Below are 22,518 nucleotides of genomic sequence, written 5' to 3'. Positions count from 1 at the left end.
CCTTCTGCTCCGGCGCCATTTTAGAGTTTCATGGGAGCATCTTCCGGGCCAGTTTGCCCACTACCTCCTCCTGTAGGCAATTAGTAGGGCTTGGGTTCTCATTCCCTCTGCCGCTGGAGGGTCTCTTGCTTCTTGTGGCCAGGAATTAACTCACTTTGTTCAATACAACCTTAAACAGGTAACTCCTCCACTGCCATCTTGTGCACAACCACGTCGTCGTCGCTGAAACATGACGTCGGCAGATAAATGGCATAACAAATGGGCCTCAGGAACTTGTCACTTTATCTCTGTGCATTCAAATTGCCACCAATAAAATGCATGTTGTGTTTGTTGTCCAAAGCTTATGCCTGCCCATACCCCCACCTTGGGGCACTGTTCACAATATTGACATCAGCAAACGTCTCGCCCACAATGACGCCATACACGTACTCTGCAGTTGAGGCCAGTTGGACATACAGCCAAATTCTCTAAAAAACGACATTGGAGGCAGCTTGTAGTAGAGAAATTAACAATGAATTATCTGGCAATAGCTTTGGTGGACATTCCTTTGCAAAGGAGAAATGCTCGCTAACAGGGATGTAAAACTTAATTCTGTGTAAAAAAAAACAACTAAGAAATAAGCATTTTGTGCACATGGGACATTATTTCAGCTCATTAAACATGGGACTAACATTACACGCTGCGTTTAGATTTTTGTTCAGTGTTCTGATGCAAGGTGATTTGTTGATCAGTCATTCAGCAGTCTCCTGCACTGTCAGCTGTGTCAAACAAGCCCAATGTCAGAAGAGGTTAGAACTTACGCAGGTTAGGAGAATCAGCTTTAGGGTTAGCAAAGATTCTCAGGCGAGACTCAAACATGCAACAATTGATGTCACAGACATTTGCTGCATCCCTTCTAGCCATGATCCATCACCCCCAACTGACCCTGTGGTTACTCATAATTCAGTCCCCCACAAAATTTGAACAGTCAATGAAGACACCCATGATGGCACTGTCAAATTAATAATGAGCTGACAATTAAAGTTTCCCAAAAAAAGTTTAATAACTTGAATACAAAATTGTTGCCAGTATTTTACTAGGACATAAGGCCTATGCAATTCACACAGCTGAAAAACTTTACCCCCCCCCCCCAAAAAAGACACTCCCCTTGCCACCAAAGTAGTCTTGATGGTTTTCAGCACAAGAAAAGACCTCTGAATTATGAAATGTATTTTTGCAATTACGATATATAATAAATTGGTACATTATTATTAGAGTGTCATCATGAATTTGTGGGATGGGTACTGGTTGCATACTCATCTACTGGCTTAAATTGAAAAACTGCAGAGAATTGTTGCAATTTAGAGGTTCCACTATAGGGCCATGTGATAATTCACATTTATACAGCACTTAAATCTCCCATCTGAAGTCAGATAAAAAAAAACTGATGAAAGGGTATGTTCAGGATATACCATGAATATACTAAAAGTACTGTTAATTACTATAGTTGAAGCATTAGAAAAGACAAGCACGCATTGCATTTCCATCCGCCCTCTAATAAAATGGAACAGTGGATTATTCAGAAAAACAGCAGTTATTAGGAAGATGTTATTAAATCATAGTTTATTAAAATGGGCAGGTCAAAACAAAGAGTTGATCTCCATTACAAACAAAGATTTAGAAACTCCAGCATTCTTAGTGCCGTACCTTTCACAGAAAACGGCATTTATGCTTTAAACAGGTAGAGGGGGATGTTTGGTAGGAGAGTCCAGTTTACCATATTAAAAACACTAGTGGGTTTTACAGCCAAGAAATAAAAAATAAAAAACATTCAAGCCCATCCAATATATTCACAGACGAAGATGAGGGGCTATTCAATACCTGTTTCAAAATGACAGTGAGTCAAGTGCACAGTCAGTCCTCTCATTCTTATCCAACATTTGGAGTCAGGTTAAGGAGGAGTGTGTGTGTGTAGGCGGGGAGGGGAGTGTGTGTTACGTGCTCTTCATCATCTTCCTCTTCTTCAACATCCTCTCTCGCCAGTCATCAGGTAAAGCCTCAAAGTTGGCATTCTTTCCAGCTTTGCCCCTGCAATCCAACAGATAAATCTATTTCTTACTGCCTTTCACCAAAAACGTGTGCATTACAAGTTAAAATATAAAAACCTAATGCATGTCTCCCAACACAATCATAGTGTGCAATCACAGTAATTCAGCTCAGGTTTGTTAAAGTCCTCATCATTGAGAGGCATGTCAAGAAAAACAGCAGGTACACTAAGGAACAGTAACCACTGCTGGACTAGATCAAACAGACTTCTATTTTTTTATTTTTTATCAGAAGCTGTATGCATCAAGTGTCTCAGAGTAGGAGTGCTGATGTAGAATCAGCCTTTTAGATCAATATGAATAAGATACATGGACACGCCTACTGTGCGATTCTTAATAAGGCCCAAGAAATGTACAACTTATAAAAAAATGGGGGGGGGGGGTCTTACGTGAGTAACTGCTGCTGTTTCCACTCCTCAATGCTCCTCTTGTTGAGCTGGTCCCTGTCCTCGTCGCTAGAACTAGCCTGCTCCTCCTCGTCCAGCTCTTTCTGGATGCTCTGCCACTTCTTCACCAGGGACGGCATCTTCGTCTTGCTCTTCTTCGACTGGACACAGCAACCAGGGGAATAACGGAGAGAGTGGGGGATTGTCATTTAATGCCATCATTGATTTGATTCTACTAGGAGACGCTTCAATATATATATATATATATTTTTTTTATACATCAAATTAGACTGATCTTTTACAACCCTTTCTCCTCAATGCATAGAACAGATGAAAAGTTAGTCACATGTGCCAAATACATCAGGTGTAGAATTGTACAGTGAAATTCTTACTTACAAGCCCTTAACCAACAATGCAGTTTAGTTTATTTAGTAAATATTTTCTTAAGTAAAAAATAAAATGAGACAGGGGGTACCAGTACCAAGTCAATGTGTGGGGTACATGTTTAGTCGAGGTAATTTGTACATGTAGGTAGGGGTAAAGTGACTATGCATAGATAATAAACAACGAGTAGCAGCAGTGTAAAAACGAAGAGAGGGGGGGGGGTTTAGAAGCTGTTAAGGAGCCTTTTGGACCTAGACTTGGCGCTCCAGTAACGCTTGCCGTGCAATAGCAGAGAGAACAGTCCGACTTGGGTGACTGGAGTTTGACAATTTTTTGGGCCTTCCTCTGACCCGCCAAGTATATAGGTCCTGGATGGCAAGAAGCTTGGCCCCAGTAATGTACTGGGCCATACGCACTACCCTCTGTAGCGCCCTACGGTCGGATGCTGAGCAGTTGCCAAACCAAGTGGTGATGTAACCGTTCAGGATGCTCTCGATGGTGCAGCTGTAGAACTTTTTGGTTATCTGGGGACCCCAAATCTTTTCAGTCTCCTTAGGGGGAAAAGGCATTGTTGTGCCCTCGTCACAACTTTCTTGGTGTGTTTGGACCATGATAGTTCGTTGGTGGACACCAGGGAACTTGAAGCTCTCAACCTGCGCCACTAGAGCCCCATCGATGTGAATTGGGGTGTGTTCTGCCCTCCTTTTCCTGTAGTGCACAATCTCCTTTGTCTTGCTCACGTTGGAGAGGTTGTGGTCCTGGCACCACACTGCCAGGTCTCTGACATCCTCCATAGGCTGTCTCATCATGCTCGGTGATCAGGCCTACCACCGTTGTCGTCAGCAAACGTAATGAAGGTGTGGAGTCCTGCTTGGCCACGCATGTGGGTGGACAGGGAGTACAGGAGGGGCCCCTGTGTTGAGGATCAGCGTGGCAGATGTGTTGTTGCCTGCCCTAACCACCTGGGGGTGGCCCATCAGGAAGTCCAGGATCCAGTTGCAGAGGGAGGTGTTTTGTCCTTCGCATAGTGATGAGCTTTGTGGGCACTACGGCGTTGAATGCTGAGCTGTAGTCAATGAATACTTTTGTCCAAGTGGGAAATGGCAGTGTGGAGTGCGATTGAGATCGCATCATCTGTGGATCGGTTGGGGCGGTATGCTAATTGGAGTGGGTCTAGGGTTTCCGGGATGATGGTGTTGATGTGAACCATGACCAGCCTTTCTAAGCACTTCATGGCTACCGACATGAGTGCTACGGGGCAGTAGTCATTTAGGCAGGTTACTGTCGCTTTCTTGGGCACAGGGACTATGGTGTTCTGCTTGAAACATGTAGGTATTACAGACGCAGACAGGGAGAGGTTGAAAATGTCAGTGAAGACACTTGCCATTTGGTCCGTGCATGCTCCGAGAACACGTCCTAGTAATCCATCTGGCCCTGCGGCCTTGTGAATGTCGACCTGCTTAAAAAAGTCTTGCTCACATGGGCTACGGAGAGCGTGATCACAGTCGTCCGAAACAGCTGGTGCTCTCATGCACGCTTCGGTGTTGCTTGCCTCGAAGCGAGCATAAAAAGGCATTTAGCTCGCCTGGTAGCTCACGTTACTGGGCAGCTCGCGGTTGGGCTTTATTGTATATAGGGGTGTGACGTTTAAACTAATTTGGGATCAATAACGTCTAAAATAAAAACCCTAACTGAACCCCCCCCCCCTTTTTGTACAACGTCGCAGTGAAGTTATCACAACTACAATTAATAGATCCTGAGCATCATAAAAATACAAATTAACTGATTGAGAGCTTGCAGAGAACAACAGTCAAGCTCTCAAAGACCATACGTGGCGTTGACAGATTGTTGGCCATCCATTAACATGCTGTTATTGAAATGAGCCATCACATTTATGAGAAGTGGGATATGAAGTACGTACTAAAAAAATGGAGGAGAGGCACAGGAGAATCTAAAATGGCATTAATACCATCGTTGCTGAGTGGGTGAAGGACAGCAGTTAGGTGAGCACCATAAGGTAGGGTTTCCACAAGTTACCACAGCCATAAAATCAAAATTGCCTACATTGTAAAAATGTATGAAAACAGGAAATTGTAGAAGTAGGTGGGCTTTATGACTTTGTGGCTGTGGTTACTCGTGACGACCAGTAGGTAGGTAGCCAGGACTGCAGTAGATTGAACTGCATTGTCCCCTAGCGGTTAGACGCAGAACCATATCTGGATTGTGAATTCACATCATGACGATTCTTTTTAAAATGGTTAAAATGTCAAGCATTTTTTGTCACATTACTAATTGGATATGAAAATCAAAGACACACACCTTATCCTTCTTTAGTTTCTTGGTCTTGTCCGTTAGCAATGTTTTAAACCCTGTGGGGTCCAGGGCAGAGGGGGCCTGAGCGGGGGGTAGCGGGGGGCGGGTAGGGGGAGGTGGGAGAGGTGGGGCCACGGTTTCAGAAGGCAGTGGCGGTGTAGCTACCGCAGACTCACCCCAGTAGGCAGCTCCTGACATCACAGGACAGAACACAAAAGTCAACTATTTGATACAAGCCCTACACAGTTTAATTGCAAACCATGTGATCTCTAAACAACACACACCTATACTGTGAGACACTAGTGACCTTACATCTCCCATCAGAAAAATACTTCAATCACAGTAATTCAGTACAGGTCTGTGAAAGTTCTCATCATTGAGTCCTGCTACTTCAAGAGTAATGTTAACATGAAATCCAGCAGGCTGACGACGTCATTGCTTTTTACCTGCTGTGGCGATGGTCTGTGTGTAGAGGATGGCGCTGCTGCCAATGGTTACAGCCTTGGTCAGCTGACCTGATCCTGAAGCCTTGCGTTTCTGACTCTTACCCAGCGAGGCTGTAGACTCCACAACCTGAGGACAGAAAATACTGAAACAGATTAGCTTACAGTAAAAGCCCATCTTATGCTAATGTACATCTCCGATCAGATTTTTGGGGGGTTGCAATCACATTCATTCAGTACCGGTCTGTGAAAGATATCATTTAGAGTTAAGTTAACAAAAACCAGCAGGCCCACTGACTGGCACTTGGCAACTGCTGGACTAGGCTATCATCTAAAAAGTGTTCTTAGTCTAGTCACAAGACTACTAGATGACATTTGAGGTCTGGATTAGTAGAACGGTCACATACCTTCACGCCAACAACACCAACAACACCCGGGGGGAGTGGAGGCTCTGTTCCAGGTGCTGGAGGCTCACTGTCATCATCCTCCATCTCTACCTCCTCTATCTCTCCATCATCCTCCAGGGGAGGAGGGGGGAGAGGGGGAGGTGACTCTGGGGGTGGAGGGGGAGGCGGGGGGGAGTCGGCAGGGGGAGGGGGCTGGTCAGGGGGAAGTGGGGGCTGAGGCACAGACCAATAGGAGGGAAGGCCAGGCTGAGGGGGGACAATGGGTGTGAAGACTGAAGCTCCTGCAATATGATAGAACATGTATAAAAGCTGGGGTTAGTTGTGTACCCTTTCTTTGTCAGAGGGGAGGAGTAAGGTTAACCAAATATTGACAAGTTAGTAATATATGACAGTGGCAGGTTCCATAGCTCAAGACTTGCTAGTTAGCTGCTGAAAGCCAAATGTGCTAAGCTGTCCATCTCCCTTCAGATTTTTTTTTGCAATCACAGTCATTCAGTACAGGTCTGTGAAAGTTAATCGAGAGTCATGCAACTAGCGTGGTTCAAGGCCAAGAGATTCATCTGGACCTGTAGATACAGTGGCTGTTATGGGCCGTTAAGAGGACAGTGAAGGGTCTTGGGGACTGACCTGCGACTGCGAGCCCACCAGTGGGTACGGGCGGAGGTTTGGGGTCCCCATGTATGGATGTCTTGGTATTTTCTACTTCTTCCACATCTTCCTCTGCTGGGAAGTCCCACTGGGAGGCACTGGTGCGGTCATTGGTATAGAAATACCTCCTCTGCTCTCTAGAAGGAGGGAGAACAGAGATACAAGACAGTCTCAACAGCTGTCCTCATAACTGGCTGAGTCGCTGTATACTGGGGGGGTGGGGGGGGTGTAGGGAGATGGGACTGCCATAGAGGGGGAATGTTGGGCTGGACAGCCAGGTAAGCCATCCAGGAGAAGGGCCGGATTGGATTGATGGGGAACCCACCTTAACGCTCTCAAAACCAAATTAACAAACCAAAACAAACAGCTTGGGTCCTGTGAAGTCGATCAAAGCAGGGTTCAGATGTTCACATAATGTTTGTCATGACAACATACACAAACAACCTTTTGCCCCCCCCAAACATATATGGCAGAGATATAGGCATCTTCATCATCAACTCAACAACCAAATGCAAAGAAACTAAACACTTTATACATATCTATCAATTTTCAGTCAATCAAGGAATAAAAACAGGAAACATATGAAATAGAGTTGGTCTGACCTGCTGGGTCCTCGTCAACGCTCCGTCTTCGCTTTAACTGAAACGGTTTGTGACACTCCTCGTTTCCGGGGGGGTCACTCTGTCGCCCAGCAATGCATTCTGGGGCTGTAGTCCTGTAAAGTGCAAAGCTCTCGCGCACAACCACCTTCCTAGCTACCGTACCCCTGTTCCACTAAGTGGACCCCCAAAGCAGTCTACAGAGCTCCCCCCCAAAATACAAGATCCAGAGTCTGGGCTATGGTTGGACAGGACAGGTTGTCCTATCTCTGGTGGTAGTGTTGGGGGATCAGGCTGGTCCCTTATCACAACTGGCAGTGCAGAGTACCAGCATTGCATCACAGAAACCTTGACTGTCTCCATTTCATGTAATCCACAGATTGGTTAGGATCTCCCCCATATCAGGTTAAAAAGGTGGCGACCCCAGCTCTGAGGGGGTCATTGTCACAGGGGTTGGGGAGGGTGATTAAAGATGTTAAAAGGTAAGGAGCGCGTACCTGTCCCAGTGGCATGACCAGCCTTTAGGGGCGGCGTTAAGTTCGTAATGTTTTATGTGCTCGGCGGCTTCCTGCAGCCTGCGGCGGAGATAGATCCCGTTCAGAGCCCCCTCCCGCCAGTCAGCGATCCGTGTCTGACAGAAAGGAAGGGAAAAGAGAGGGGGAGAGAAACAATGACTGTTAGGCATACACCTTGTTTTCTAAAATGAGGATGGTGATCAAAATAATAAAACATTTAAAAAACATCTCCCATCAGAACAATAACCTGCAATCAGTCATTCAGTAGAGGTCTGTGAAAGTTCCCATCATTGAGTCATGCAGCTAGCCACCCGAGCCACTGCTTGTTCACCCCGCTATCATCCAGAAGGCGAGGTCAGTACAGGTGCATCAAAGCTGGGACCGAGAGACTGAAAAACAGCTTCTATCTCAAGGCCATCAGACTGTTAAACAGCCACCACTAACATTGAGTGGCTGCTGCCAACACACTGACACTGACTCAACTCCAGCCACTTTAATAATGGGAATTGATGGGAAATGTAAATATATCACTAGCCACTTTAAACAATGCTACCTTATATAATGTTACTTACCCTACATTATTCATCTCATATGCATACGTAGATACTGTACTCTATATCATCGACTGCATCCTTATGTAATACATGTATCACTAGCCACTTTAACTATGCCACTTTGTTTACATACTCATCTCATATGTATATACTGTACTCGATACCATCTACTGCATCTTGCCTATGCTGCTCTGTACCATCACTCATTCTTATATCCTTATGTACATATTCTTTATCCCCTTACACTGTGTATAAGACAGTAGTTTTGGAATTGTTAGTTAGATTACTTGTTGGTTATTACTGCATTGTCGGAACTAGAAGCACAAGCATTTCGCTACACTCGCATTAACATCTGCTAACCATGTGTATGTGACAAATAAATTTGATTTGATTTTAATGTAGTTTTAAGGCCAAGAAAATATAATCTGGACCTGAAGATATAGGCTGTCATTGTAGGAAAACTATGACAGACTATGGTTCTCCTACCTCAGTCTGTAACAGAAGAAGCTGAAAGTTGGAGATAGTTTTCTTGTTGATCCCCAAAAACTCCATCTTGCTGGTTAAGGTGTTGGCAAGTTCGCCGATCTGAAACTGAACATTCAAAACATTTGATTAATTAGTTAGCCACCAGTTATTTTAAAAATCACTCATGACTAGGCACAGTTCTCATGCCAAGGCCCTACTACGAAGAGTTAAATTGGTGCGAGAGTTGATAAAAAGTTTCAGTACCTTGAGCTCTGGAGTTTCAACTTCCTCCTTTGGTGGCACATTAGGAACCATTTTGTCACCAGTTTCCTGGTCTTCCTCTTCCCCGGCCTTCTCTGGGACTTTGGAATGTGCTGCAAAACATGCATAAGAGGACTTGTATTAAGGCTAACCCTACATGTGTATGACAGAGTTGGTCTGGGCAGCATATCAGATCTTAAGGCCTCAGGACTCAACATTAACGCTGTCCGCTTGCAAGGGGCAAGTAAAAATATATATTTATAACAACTTTTTTTAATTTTTTTTATAGAAATAAGCAGATTACAGATCCGTTGCCTGAATGGACAAGTAAAAAAGATCATACAAAAGTCATAATATCAAAAACAATTAGGCTACTCCGATCAACATTGGATTTAGATCAAAGTGTCCTCCGGATGCGATGTTTTGCTCTCTGCCCAACCAATCTCTGCAGAGCGTTGGACTATAATAATTGTAGGCCTGCATTGACAGGCATGAGTCTTTCTTTTGAGATCAAAGCGAGCCGTGTTTGCACATTTGTTGATAATTGCTAGTGAGTTACTTGCCCAGTTTAGCCCATTTTGGTTCAGCAATAAAACCAATGCTGCATACTCCAGTTGTAAAACACTCTATTGGCCATGTAATTCTGAGAAACTAACTCCTATGCTGTCAAGAACTCCTCTGAACAATGAATTAGCTACCTCACCAATCTTAGCCATTTTATTCCAGGTTCACTGAACGAGTTAATTATTTTATCAAGACATACTGTAAGTAGTTGGATGTAATTGTAATGTGTCAGGCTTTTGAGCCAGTCTCACTTGAACATACCACATTGTAAAAAGAGTAAAAATAAATCGGTGCTGGTGTTTGAGCAGGGTTTGATGAAAAGCCTGCACACCCAGTAGCTTTCCAGATGGAGGGTTGATGGACCACATGTGTTTTATATAGTAGCCCACCAGTACAGTATTTTACTTTGTTGGGGGGTTAAGTGCCTTGCTCAAGGCCACAAAGGCAGGAGATGTAATACATGACATCAGATCAGCAGCCTTCCATTGTCAATACCAGTAATAATGTTATTTTGTGAAGTGGTTCCTTGCAACATACAACAATTTTCAGTTACCTTTTTGGACCATGGTTTTACAGACCAAGTGACTTGAGCTTAAGTCCTACTTGTTCAAAAGACTAGTGGGTAAAAAAGTGAATGTCCAACCCTGGTCCTAGAGAAGAGTTTACATCCCAGGATGAACCACATCAGAACAATATAATAATGTAATCTGCCCAGAGTTTGTGTATCTGGACTGGATCGCATCCTAACGGTTCTCCAGACACTCACCTGTGTCTGGGTCTTCCCGTGTATCTGAGTCCCTGCTGTTTGAATCGGGGCTGGCTGCTCTGAGGAAGGCCGTCTTCCACATGGCCTTTTTCGGAAGCAGGCTACGAAGCCCGGCGGCGGCCTCCTGACTGGCCTCAGAACAGGGGCTGGAGCCCCCCACACTGCAATCGCCCTCTTCCAACGCCCGCAGCTCAGCCTAGGGGGCAGAGGGACAAAAAGAGGAAAGACACTCATGTTGGATTCGTTGTTAAGGATAACTCCCAACCGTACACACTAGTTCTAAACGTGTTGAATTGTCAACATTTGTGACCTTTTCAAAAGAGTTACAATATATAAACTCCCTTGAAAGAGATGTACATGCAACATCCCTGGTTAAATAAAGGATGAAATTAATATAAGCTCACCTTTTTCCTGTCCAGAGCCAGCTCCAGCTCCATGGTGTCCTCTTCTGTCTCCTCTGCATCAGAGTCCTCCTCAGACTGGTTCCTGCTGCATTGGTCTCTCAGCGGGTGTGTGGGGGTGTCTGGCTCATTCAGTGGAGGAGCAGGGGACCCTGGGAGGCTATCCTCCAAGCTGTTCTCCCTCTCCTCCAGCCCCCCCACCAGCCTTTTCCTCCACTTCTCCTCCGCTTCTTTCACCTCAGCAGGGATGAGGGGACCGAGGAGGGAGGCAGCCACACCATGACGCTCCTCTTCCTCACTGGTAAGGGCCACCACACTCTCCATCACTTCCTGTCAAAGAGACACTCAAAGTAAGACATACACAGACACACTTTTGCCAACAAATGGGCAGTCAAGTACTTTTTGGGGATTCACACTGAATCACTGAGCACAAAAGTAGTCAAATAACTCACCTTTTTTGTCTTGGATGTTAGGGAACTAACAGCAGTGGAGTGTTGTTCAGCATAGCAACCTGCACTCTGTGTAGCTCCATTGCCATTGACTGTTGAGCTACAGGGGATGAAATAGAAAACAGATAAAAACTAAGAACAAAACCCATTTCAGAGTCATGCTGTAGCATACAAATCCACTTGTATGACTAACATTCGATATTATGTTGTACCATCCACTAACACCCCACCTGTCTGTGTACTGCTGCAGGCTCTGCACCTGGTGGGCTAGTTAGTAGAGGTCGCCATTTAAAAAATAAAAATAAAAATTTTAAGTTTCATAACAAATCGATAAATCTGCCTTTTTGGACGCCGATAACAGTGCAATCCACGAGGAGACTGCGTAGCAGGCTGACCACCTGTTATGCGAGTGCAGCATCAAAAGGACCTTGTGGCTGCAAGGAGCCAAGGTAAGTTGCTAGCTAGCATTAAACCTATCTTAAAAAATAAATTTAAAAAAATAGCACAATAGTTGCAATAATGTACCTAACCATAAACATCAATGTCTTTCTTAAAATCAATACACAAGTATATATTTTTTAAACCTGCATATGTAGTTAAAAGAAATTCATGATAGCAGACAATATTAACTAGGGAAATTGTGTAACTTCTCTTGCGTTCAGTGCAAGCAGAGTCCGTGTATATGCAGCAGTTTGGGCCGCCTGGCTTGTTGAACTGTTGAAAGGCCATTTATTCCTAACAAAAGACCGTAATTAATTTGTCAGAATTTTACAAAATTATGACATTACATTGAAGGTTATGCAATGTAACAGTAACATTTAGACTTAGGGATGCCACCCGTTAGATAAAATACCGAACAGTTCCGTATTTCAGTGAAAGAATAAACATTTTGTTTTCGAAATTATAGTTTCTGGATTTGACCATATTAATGACCAAAGGCTCATATTTCTGTGTGTTTATTATATTATAATTAAGTATATGATTTGATAGGGCAGTCTGAGCGGTGGTAGGCAGCAGCAGGCTCGTAAGCATTCATTCAAACAGCAGCTCTAAGCAATGCACAGCGCTGTTAATGACTTCAAGCCTATCAACTCCCGAGATTTGGCTGGCAATACTGTGCCTATAAGAACATCCAATAGTCAAAGGTATATGAAATACAAATGGTAAAGAGAGAAATAATCCTAGAATACCTACAACTTCTTAACTGGGAATATTGAAGATGTTAAAAGGAACCACCAGCTTTCATATGTTCTCATGTTCTGAGCAAGGAACTTAAACGCTAGCTTTTTTAAAATTTTTACATGGCACATATTGCACTTTAACTTTCTCCTCCAACATTGTGTTTTTGCATTATTTAAACCAAATTGAACATTTTTCATTATTTATTTGAGACTAAATATGTTATTTATGTATTATATTAAGTTAAGTGTTCCTTGTTCATTCAGTATTGTTGTAAATGTCATTTATTGCAAAAATAATAAATAGGCGGATTAATCGGTATCGGCTTTTTTGGTCCTCCAATAAATCGTATCGGCGTTGAAAAATCATGAAATCGGTCAACCTCTACCAGGTAGTAATTAACATCTCACCTGTCTGTGTACTGCTGCAGGCCCTGTACTTGGTGGGCCAGGTAATAAGGCAGCTGCCAGGCCACTTCGTTGGTCTGAGTGTTCCAGTAGTAGTAACAACCTGTGTTGTCATCCCACACCTCCTGCCAGTCCCCCATCTCCAATCCTCCCACTGGTGGACAGGAAACAAATAAGGAAGGAACTCTAGATCAGCAGAACCGCACACTTGACATGTCATAAACAATGGCCAACTGAACTTCTCAGGTAAGTTCTACACAAATGTATGGAATACAATAAAACCGGTCACCTCCAGCGAGTGAAGTATGGGTATCGTACTGGAAGTCCGCCCCAGTACTCTCAGGCTCTGTCCCCATCTCAGAGGCATGTTGCTGGGCTTTGGGTTCTGGACGTGGTGGGGTGGGGGCTAGGGCCGACGGATCCCCTGTGGGCTCCTCTGAGCCCGGCTGTGTAGTGATTGCATCAATTTCCTATTGGGGGGGGGGGGGGGGGGGCACAGTTAAATGGGTTTATGAAAAGGATAACACTTGCCTAATGACATTAACAAATCAGGGAAATAAAGGCCAACACGTGGCGATCACTTGTATAGCGTCTGATTCGCACCTGAATCAGTAGACTAATCCATTGCGGAGGCTGCGGGGATGGCACATCACTCTAGACAGGCATCAGCAACGTAAGGCACGCGCGTGCCGCGAGGGAATTTGCCTTGGCATGCCAAGCAAGTTGATAAAAAAGGACAAAACGTGAAATTGCATTGTTTTCCATAAATGGCTACTGCCTTGGACCAGACACCATTTGAGAGAATATTCCTTAGGCTTACGGTATGTGTGAAGATAACATGTCTTAGGTATAATTTTAAAATGTTGAGTCAACTCATGCGCATTAAATTGTTTCATAACTTCATTGTGTGAATTGTATCATTCACTGTTACCTATATCACCAGTAGTACATTTACAGTTAATTCCCATAAATGAGTTTAAACAGATTAGAAATTATGTTACTCAATTTAATACATTATCGTCCTTTACCATTCTCATTGTCGGAGTGGACAAGTTGTTTGCAGAGCTCACGTGTGAGAAACAAGTTTCAGTTTAATTTAAAATGGTCAATGTAGTTATTGTATTGTTTGGAGCACTCCTGTCAATGTTGAGTAAGGAACCGTAGGCCTAGGCTAAACGGCCTGCGCACAAATGTATACATTTGCCCATTTGGGGATGTCTGATAGTATTTCTGATTGCCTTAACTCACAACCACTAATGACCCGTGGAGCTTCTCAAAGTAATCTCTTCACCTCAAAACAGCAAGTAAACTAAGTGCTTTTACATCCATTGAGAACAATAGTCTTTCCAGCGCTCTCCCTTTCGATAGCCACTGAACCTCGGTGTGAAATGGAAAAATATCATGCTCTGATCAGGTGGAAACGTAATTATTACTGAACAAAAATATAAAATGCAACATACAATTTCAATGAGTTACAGTTCATAGGGAAACCAATCAATTTAAATAAATTCATTAGGCCCTGATCTATGGATTTCACATCACTGGGCATGGGTGGACATGGGCCCACCCACTCGGGAGCCAGGTCCACCCACTGGGGAGCTAGGCACAGTCAATGAGAATTAGTTTTTCCCTGACCAAAGGGCTTTATTACAGACAGAAATACTCCTCAATTTCATCAGCTGTCTGGGTCGCAGACGATCCCGCAGGCGAAGAAGACGGATGCGGATGTCCTGGGCTGGCGTGGTTATGGTATTTTTCCCATCCAAAAGACAGCACCAATGTCCCCAATCACCACCCTGGGGGCTTTGGGATACTATTTTAGACCAGAGGAAAGAGCACCTCCTACTGGCCCTCCAACACCATTTCCAGCAGCATCTGGTCTCCCATCTACAGACAGACCAGGACCAACCCTGCCTAGCTTCAGAAGCAAGCCAGCAGTGGGATGCAGGGTGGTATACTCCTGGCTAAGAGAAATTAACATAAAATTTGCCAACAGCTGTAGTAGACATTCCTGCAGTCAGCATGCCAATTGCACACTCCGTCAAAACACCTGTGACATTGCGTTGAGTGGTAAAACTTCACATTTTAGAGTTGCCTTGTTGTCCCCAGTACAAGGTGCAACTGTTTAATGATCATGCTGTTTAATCAACTCCTTGATATGCCACATCTGTCAGGTGGATTAATTATCTTGGCAAAGGAGATATGCCTCATTAACAGATATGTAAAAAGATGTGCGCACAAAATTTGAGAGAAATTAGCTTTGTGCGTATAGAACATTTAATTTCAGCTCATGAAACCAATACTTAACATGTTGCGTTTATATTTTTGATATAGAGTACTAGTCAAAAGTTTGAACACCTACTCATTCCAGGGTTTTTCTTTATTTTTACTACATTGTAGATAAACAGTGTAGACATCAAAACTATGAAATAACACATATGGTGTAGAAACCAAGTGTTACATCAAAATATATTTGATGAGATTCTTCAAAGTAACCACCCTTTGCATATGATGTAGAAACCAAGTGTTACATCAAAATATATTTGATGAGATTCTTCAAAGTAACCACCCTTTGCTTTGACGGCTTTGCATACTCTTGGCATTCTCTCAACCAGCTTCATGAGGTAGTCACCTGGAATGCATTTCAATTAACAGGTGTGCCTTGTTAAAAGCTAATTTGTGGAATTTCTTTCCTTCTTAATGCATTTGAGCCAATCAGTTGTGTTGTGACAAGGTAGGAGGGGTATATAGATGGTCTTTTACCAAATAGGGCGATCAAGTACAGCTCAAATAAGCAAAGAGAAATGACAGTCCATCAATACTTTAAGACATGAAGGTCAGTCAACACAGAAAAAGTCAAGAACTTGAAAGTTTCTTCAAGTGCAGTCGCAAAAACCATTAAGCGCTATGATGAAACTGGCTCTCATGACGACCGCAACAGGAAAGGAAGGCCCAGAGTTACCTCTGAGGCTGAGGATAAGTTCCAGCCCCCAAATAAATGCTTCAGAGTTCAAGTAACAAACATCAACTGCTCAGAGGAAACTGCATGAAATCAGTTCTTTGTGGTAAAATTGCTGCAAAGAAACCACTACTAAAGGACACCAATAAGAAGAGACTTGCTTGGGCCAAGAAACACAAGCAATGGACATTAGACCGGTGGAAATGTGTCCTTTGGTCTGATGAGTCCAAATGAGATTTTAGTTTCCAAATGCCGTCTCTTTGTGAGACGCAAAGTTGCCGCATGTGTGGTTCCCACTGTGAAGCATGGAGGTGGTGTGATGGTGGCACTGTCTGTGATTTATTTAGAACTCAAGGCACACTTAGCCAGCATGGCTACCACAGCATTCTGCAGTGATACGCCATCCCATCTGGTTTGCGCTTAGTGGGACGATCATTTGTTGAGTGACGAGTGCTGCATCAGATGACCTGGCCTCCACAATCACCTGACCTCAACTCAATTGAGATGAGTTGGACTGCAGAGTGAAGGAAAAGCAGCCAACAAGTGCTCAGCACATGTGGAAACTACTTCAAGACTGTTGGAAATAGCATTCCTCATGAAGCTGGTTGAGAGAATACCATGAGTGTGCAAAGCTGTCATGGCAAAGGGTGGCTACTTTCAAGAATCTCAAATCTATTTTGATTTGTTTAACACTTGTGGTGGATGAATCAGAATTAGTTGGGTAACATAAGTAATTAAGATGTCTTATCTACACAATATTCTTATGTGATATACTTTATTAGAATGTATTTCTTTGGACTCTAGTTTTGGCAGTTGCATTTCTTCCCTCAGCTGGGGCTCAGTCACTTGGGGCCCAGAGAGGGGAGAGGTCAGGCTTGTCTTTTACATGTCTCTGGTGCTATGCAGAATATCAGAAAGGGATGAGGACAGGATGGAACATTGTCTTCATATGTGAATGTGTCTTTACCTATTAAACCATGTGAAGGGATGGCGTGATTAATGGGGAACCAATTACTTGTCTCCACAATGTCTGTGAGCAAGTTACTCCCTCCTTTGGCATTGGGGGGGGGGGGGGGGGGGGGGGTGTAGGGCAGTGTCTGGAACCCCTTTATGTCCTCTCTGATGTTGCACTTATCCTGGAATAGTATATGACCTAGAGGCTCGCTCCCCTCGGTGAGCTTGTCCAGGAGAGGGGTCAAGAGGGAGTTTACTTGAGATGCGAGTATCTAGAGTTGCCAATTAAGTTATGCCATTGGATGAGGTAATGGTTCTGTGCTACGAAGTACCAGGAACAAGATTAGAACCTCGTCTTAAGGACCAAACTGAACGATAATTTATAGCGAATATTATCTGTTATACTCCTTTCTCAACTGTTCCTAAGATCTGTGGTTCATCATGTAAGTTGAGAGGGGTGTGTCTTGGTTATAAAAGATCTTTGTACTTTTGTTGGTACTTTCAATGGTTCATTAGAGATGGCTCATCATTGAAAGTCAAATGCTATTGCAAAGCTCTTATTAAAGATGTAGTTGAAGTATAACTGACTGGTGTGTGAAGTTTAACTCTCCTCATTTGGTAAAGCAGAAATAAGCCGCCACACACTTTTTTGGTTACTACATGATTCCATGTGTTACTTCATAGTTTTTATGTCTTCAGTATTATTCTACAAATGTAGAAAACAGTAAATTAAGAAAAATGAGTAGGTGTCTAAATGTTTGACTGGTACTGTATATCCGATTACTTTTTATCCCTTGCGCAAATACAGCAGGGTCTGGAGCTCACTGACGAAGGAAACTGAGGTACCAGAATAGTTGATACAATGTTTGAAGTTTGATGCAGACAGGAGGAGTAGAGGGATGAATGTGATTGAACGAAAATAAACAAACCTCCAATATGATTCATAGGAATTATATATATTTTAAATCAGAATATTTCCTACCTGCAATGTTTTTTGTTAGCTTTATGTAGGCAATTTTTTTACCTAGATGGCAATAAAAAAATGTTTTAAACATGTTAACAAAAGTGTGCATATGAAAAATCAGAAGTGGCAGCCAGATTGGTAGAAACTAAATTGGCACTCTACATGAGAAAGGTAGCCAACCCCTGGTGTAGCATATTACAGGCAACTTCAGGAGCGTAATGGCAGAATCAGCAAAGGCCAGCAGGAGGAGGGCAAGGAAAAGGTTCTGGTCATCTTTATCTGTCTACCTCGAGTCATGTGTGTATTAATGATGTCAAGCAGTGCCCTTACAAAACACACAAGCTTGGTGCATATAAACTCAGCAAATAAAGAAACGTCCTCTCACTGTCAACAGCATTTATTTTCAACAAACTCAACAGAGTGAGTATGTGTAAATTTGTATGAACATAAGATTCATCAACAGACAAACTGAACAAGTTCCACAGACATATGATTAACAGAAATCGAATAATGCGTCCATGAACAAAGGGGGCGGGTCAAAATAAAAAGTCAGTCAGTATCTGGTGTGGCCACCAGCTGCATTAAGTACAGATTTGTCAGTTCTGACTTTGAGAACTTACCCTACTCCTCCACCAAGGCACCTGCCAGTTCCCAGAGGGGGGGGGGGGGGGGGGGGGGGGGGGGGCGTGCTCAATGGGGTTGAGATCTGGGCTCTACGCTGGCCATGGCCGAACACTGACATTCCTATCTTGCAGGAAGGGTACCATGAGCCTGCATGAAGGGTACCACATGAGGGAGGAGGATCCCTGTAACGCACAGCGCTGAGATTGCCTGCAATGACAACAAGCTCAGTCCAATGATGCTGTGACACACCGCCCCAGACCATGACGGACCCTCTACCTCCAAATATATCCCGCTCCAGAGTACAGGCCTCGGTGTAACGCTCATTTCTTCGACGATAAATGAGAATCCGACCATCACCCCAGGTGAGACAAAACTGCGACTCGTCAGTGAAGAGCACTTTCTGCCAGTCCTGTCTAGTCCAGCGACGGTTGGTTTGTGCCCATAGACAACATTGTTGCCGGTGATGTCTGGTGAGGACCTGCCTTACAACAGGCCTACAAGCCCTCAGTCCAACCACTCTCAGCCTATTGCGGACAGTCAGAGCACTGATTGTGCGTTCCTGGTGTAATTTGGGCAGTTGGTGTTGCCATCCAGTACCTGTCCCGCAGGTCTGATGTTCAGACGTACCGATCGTGTGCAGGTGTTGTTACATGTGGTCTGCCACTGCGAGGACGATCAATTGTCCGTCCTGTTTCCCTGTCTTAGGCATCTCACAGTACGGACATGGCAATTTATTGCCCTGGCCACATCTGCAGTCCTCATGCCTCCTTGCAGCATGCCCAAGGCACGTTCACGCAGATGAGCAGGGACCCTGGGCATCTTTCTTTTGGTGTTTTTCAAAGTCAGTAGAAAGGCCTCTTTAGTGTCCTAAGTTTTGCCTACCGTCTGTAAGCTGTTAGTGTCTTAACAACCATTCCACAGGTGAATGTTCATGAATTGTTTATGGTTCATTGAACAAGCATGGGAAACAGTGTTTAAACCCTTTACAATGAAGATATTTGGATTTTTACAAATTATCCTTGAAAGACAGGGTCCTGAAAAAGGGACGTTGATTTTTTTGATGAGTTTAGTTGATTTATTAAAACATATTTTTTGTCTCCATATAGAGACACAACCTGTTTTTAACAATCGCGATTGGTTGAAAGAACAGACTACTGTTGACCCAAAACAAATGTGGGGTCGGGGACAGCCCTAACAGAAATAGAGTATTGATATACTCACGGCCATGAAGTTGGCGAGTATATCTGCAGACTGGTGTTGGGTCCTGACAGAGGGAGGCTGTGGGTCGGCATCCTCTTCGTCATCACTGTCCTCATAGGCCCCCAAGAGGGACAGACCCTCTGAGGAGAAACGCAGAGTCACTGGTCAGGTAATGTACATAGGCAACTATGCTTGTGCGCGCGATTAGTAAACAGCCCTGAAGACGTCTTGTGTTACCTCCCCCAGCTAATGCATAGGCTTGAGCTCAGCAGGACGACAGTTGTCTTCCAGGAGACCTGGGTTTGAACCAAATTAACACAAGCAGATGTGCCAGGACGCACACACCAATATGGCATAGAGTGTCTTCAGAAAGTATTCATACCCCTTGACTTATTCTATATAGTGTTACATCCCGAATTCAAAATCAATTAAATACGCCCCCCCCCCCACAACAGTGAAAATGTAAACATTTTGGCAAATTTGGGGAAAATGAAATACCTAAATCTATGTAAGTATTCACACCCCTGAGTCAATACCTTGTAGAATCACCTTTGGCAGCAATTATAGCTGGGAGTATTTTGGGAGTAAGTCTAAGAGCTTTGCACACCTGGATTATATAAAGTTCACCCATTATTCTTTATAAAATTCTTCAAGCTCTCAAGTTGATCTTTGCTAGACAGCCATTTTCAAGCAGATTTAAGTCAAAACTGTAATTAGGCACAGCAGGAACATTCAATGTCATCTTGGTGAGGAACTGCAGTGTAGATTTCTTGTGTTTCAGGTTATTGTCCTAATGAAAGGTGAATTGGAAAGCAGACAACCAGGTTCTCTATTATTTTTTCCTGTGCTATTCCAATTTTTTTTATCCTAAAAACTCTATATGAAGAGTGGTACTCCGTGATGTGTTGGATTTGACCCAAACATCGTATTCAGGATATAAAGTTTATTTATTTGCAACATTTTTTGCAGTATAACTTTAGTGCCTTATTGCAAACAGGATGCATGTTTTGAAATATTTGTATTCTGTACATGCTTCCTTTTCACTTTCATTTGGGTTAGTATTATGGATTAACTACAATGTTGACCCACCCTCAGTTCTATTACATCCATTAAACTAAATATTTTATAGTTCTTCACCATATGCTTTATAGTGAAATCCATGAGCGGTTTCCTTCCTCTCCGGTAAACTGAGTTAGGAAGGCCGCCTGGATCTTTGTAGTGACTGGGTGTATAGATACACCAACCAAAGTATAATTAATAAATGTCACCATGCTCAAAAGGATATTCAAGGTCTGATTTTTTTATTTTAACCCATCTACCAAAAAGTTGATCTTCACAAGGCATTGGAAAACCTCCATGGTCTTTGTGGTTGAAATTCATGGCTCGACTGAGGGAACATACAGATAATTGTATGTGTGGGGTACAGAGATGAGGTAGTCATTCAAAAATCATGATAAACACTTATTGCACACATTGATTCCATGCAATTTATGCTATTACTTGTTAAACAAACATTTACCCCGTAACTTATTTAGGCTTGCCATAACAAAGGGGTTGAATACTTGACTCAAAATGTAAACGTTTCATTTTTAATGAATTTGTAAATTTCGAAAAAACACAATTCCCCTTTGACATTATGGGGAATTGTGTGTAGGCCAGTGACAAAATCTCAATTGTATCAATTTTACATTCCGGCTATAACAAAACGTGGAACAAGTCAAGGGATGGGAATACTTTTTTAGGCACTATCTTACCTGTGGCCTTAACGGGCATCCTCATTTCTGTGGTTACTTCTCTTGGAAAACTGTATTCATCCCCGTTACCCTCCTGCTCGTCTGCAAAACACGCATAATTGCAATTGTTAAAATGGCTTATTTAGCTAGATATGTGGCCTGGATTGAGCAGAGGGCTCTGTAGAGCAAGTCTAGCTACCATTGATAGGCATAGCTAATTGTAGAAATTGTCATCGTGCTAGTTTGTGTAACGTGTTTGGTCACAATCAGACAACAGGCCGCACGAGACAACAAATCGCTATTTGCGCAATATGTTAGCCCAACATATTCACGTTAGCTGGCTAGGCTACCTAGCTAGTTAACACTTTAGAAAACGCGAAACACCCCAAAATCTATAGTGTTGCCTTTATTGCTTCTGAACTAGTTATTTAAATATAGTGAAGAAGTAAAACAATGCATTCATTTCCGGAACATAACGTTACATTTTGAACGACTGACTAGCCAACCTAGCTAGGCTACGTCACCGGCTAGGCCAGTTAGCTAGCTTCTACAATGCGTGATCAGCGAAAAATGGGCCCGATTTTGACCGAATCATCCACCGACCGAAAACCAAAACATAATAAATGATATTGTCGTCGTGTTTTTACCTTCGGATGCTGAACCTAAAGAGTCTTCTCTTCCACAGACGGCCCCGCTTCGAGGTGGGAAAAGCTGCAGTATTGTTCTGCGTCCTCCTGTTCCTGTGCGAGTTTTCTTTCCCATCGCTGGTCTCTGGTCCCACTGAGGTATATGGGTGCAGCGTCTATGCACTAGCCCACCGAGCCAAAGGCATTGCTGTTTGTACCGTTACATTTTTTTTTAGAAACTATCCACAACACATCCGGTGTCAAAGGGAGGGTATTTGTACAAAAGTTCTAATGCTGTTTTATAAGACCTGTTTTTGTGTATTTCTTATATTTATGTGTATAGGGAACATCATTGAGGGGAGATGACATACGGAAGTCCTGTAGGCGTTAGTAGTAGATTACATACATTTAATTTGTGAACATTTGATTCGATTAAAGTAGTAGAGTCTAAATGAATTACATTCATATGTTTGCTATATTTCAAGACCAAAATCACCATCATCATAATTATAACTTCATCACAAGCTTTTCTTACAATAGTGCACTGCCAACAAAGTGTGATAACTAAAAATCTTCAACATGATTTGATTAGGCAACATTTGTTGTTCTTGTAGCCTACTACTCAGTCTCAGA

At 43.2% G+C, this 22,518-nt stretch overlaps 1 protein-coding gene across 1 annotated transcript; it reads right to left on the bottom strand.

Moving 5' to 3' along the window:
• Positions 1-1,026: 1,026 nt before the first annotated feature.
• On the bottom strand, positions 1,027-22,229 carry fnbp4 (formin binding protein 4). Its single transcript, XM_031833209.1, has 17 exons — positions 21,907-22,229; positions 21,281-21,361; positions 19,548-19,666; positions 13,115-13,295; positions 12,829-12,979; positions 11,243-11,339; positions 10,794-11,120; positions 10,390-10,585; positions 9,063-9,172; positions 8,820-8,924; positions 7,762-7,895; positions 6,645-6,802; positions 6,018-6,298; positions 5,614-5,740; positions 5,174-5,358; positions 2,474-2,631; positions 1,027-2,067 (listed from the first exon to the last, which is right to left on the bottom strand). The coding sequence occupies exons 1-17, from the start codon at positions 22,019-22,021 to the stop codon at positions 1,974-1,976; spliced, it is 2,619 nt and encodes an 872-aa protein (XP_031689069.1). The 5' UTR covers positions 22,022-22,229; the 3' UTR covers positions 1,027-1,973.
• Between the last annotated feature and the right edge of the window lie 289 nt (positions 22,230-22,518).

The sequence above is a fragment of the Oncorhynchus kisutch genome, linkage group LG10 (genome assembly GCF_002021735.2).
Source record: "Oncorhynchus kisutch isolate 150728-3 linkage group LG10, Okis_V2, whole genome shotgun sequence".
Taxonomy (NCBI): domain Eukaryota; kingdom Metazoa; phylum Chordata; class Actinopteri; order Salmoniformes; family Salmonidae; genus Oncorhynchus; species Oncorhynchus kisutch.
Note: the sequence above shows the minus strand (reverse complement) of the source record. Positions and strands in the feature narration are given on the sequence as shown.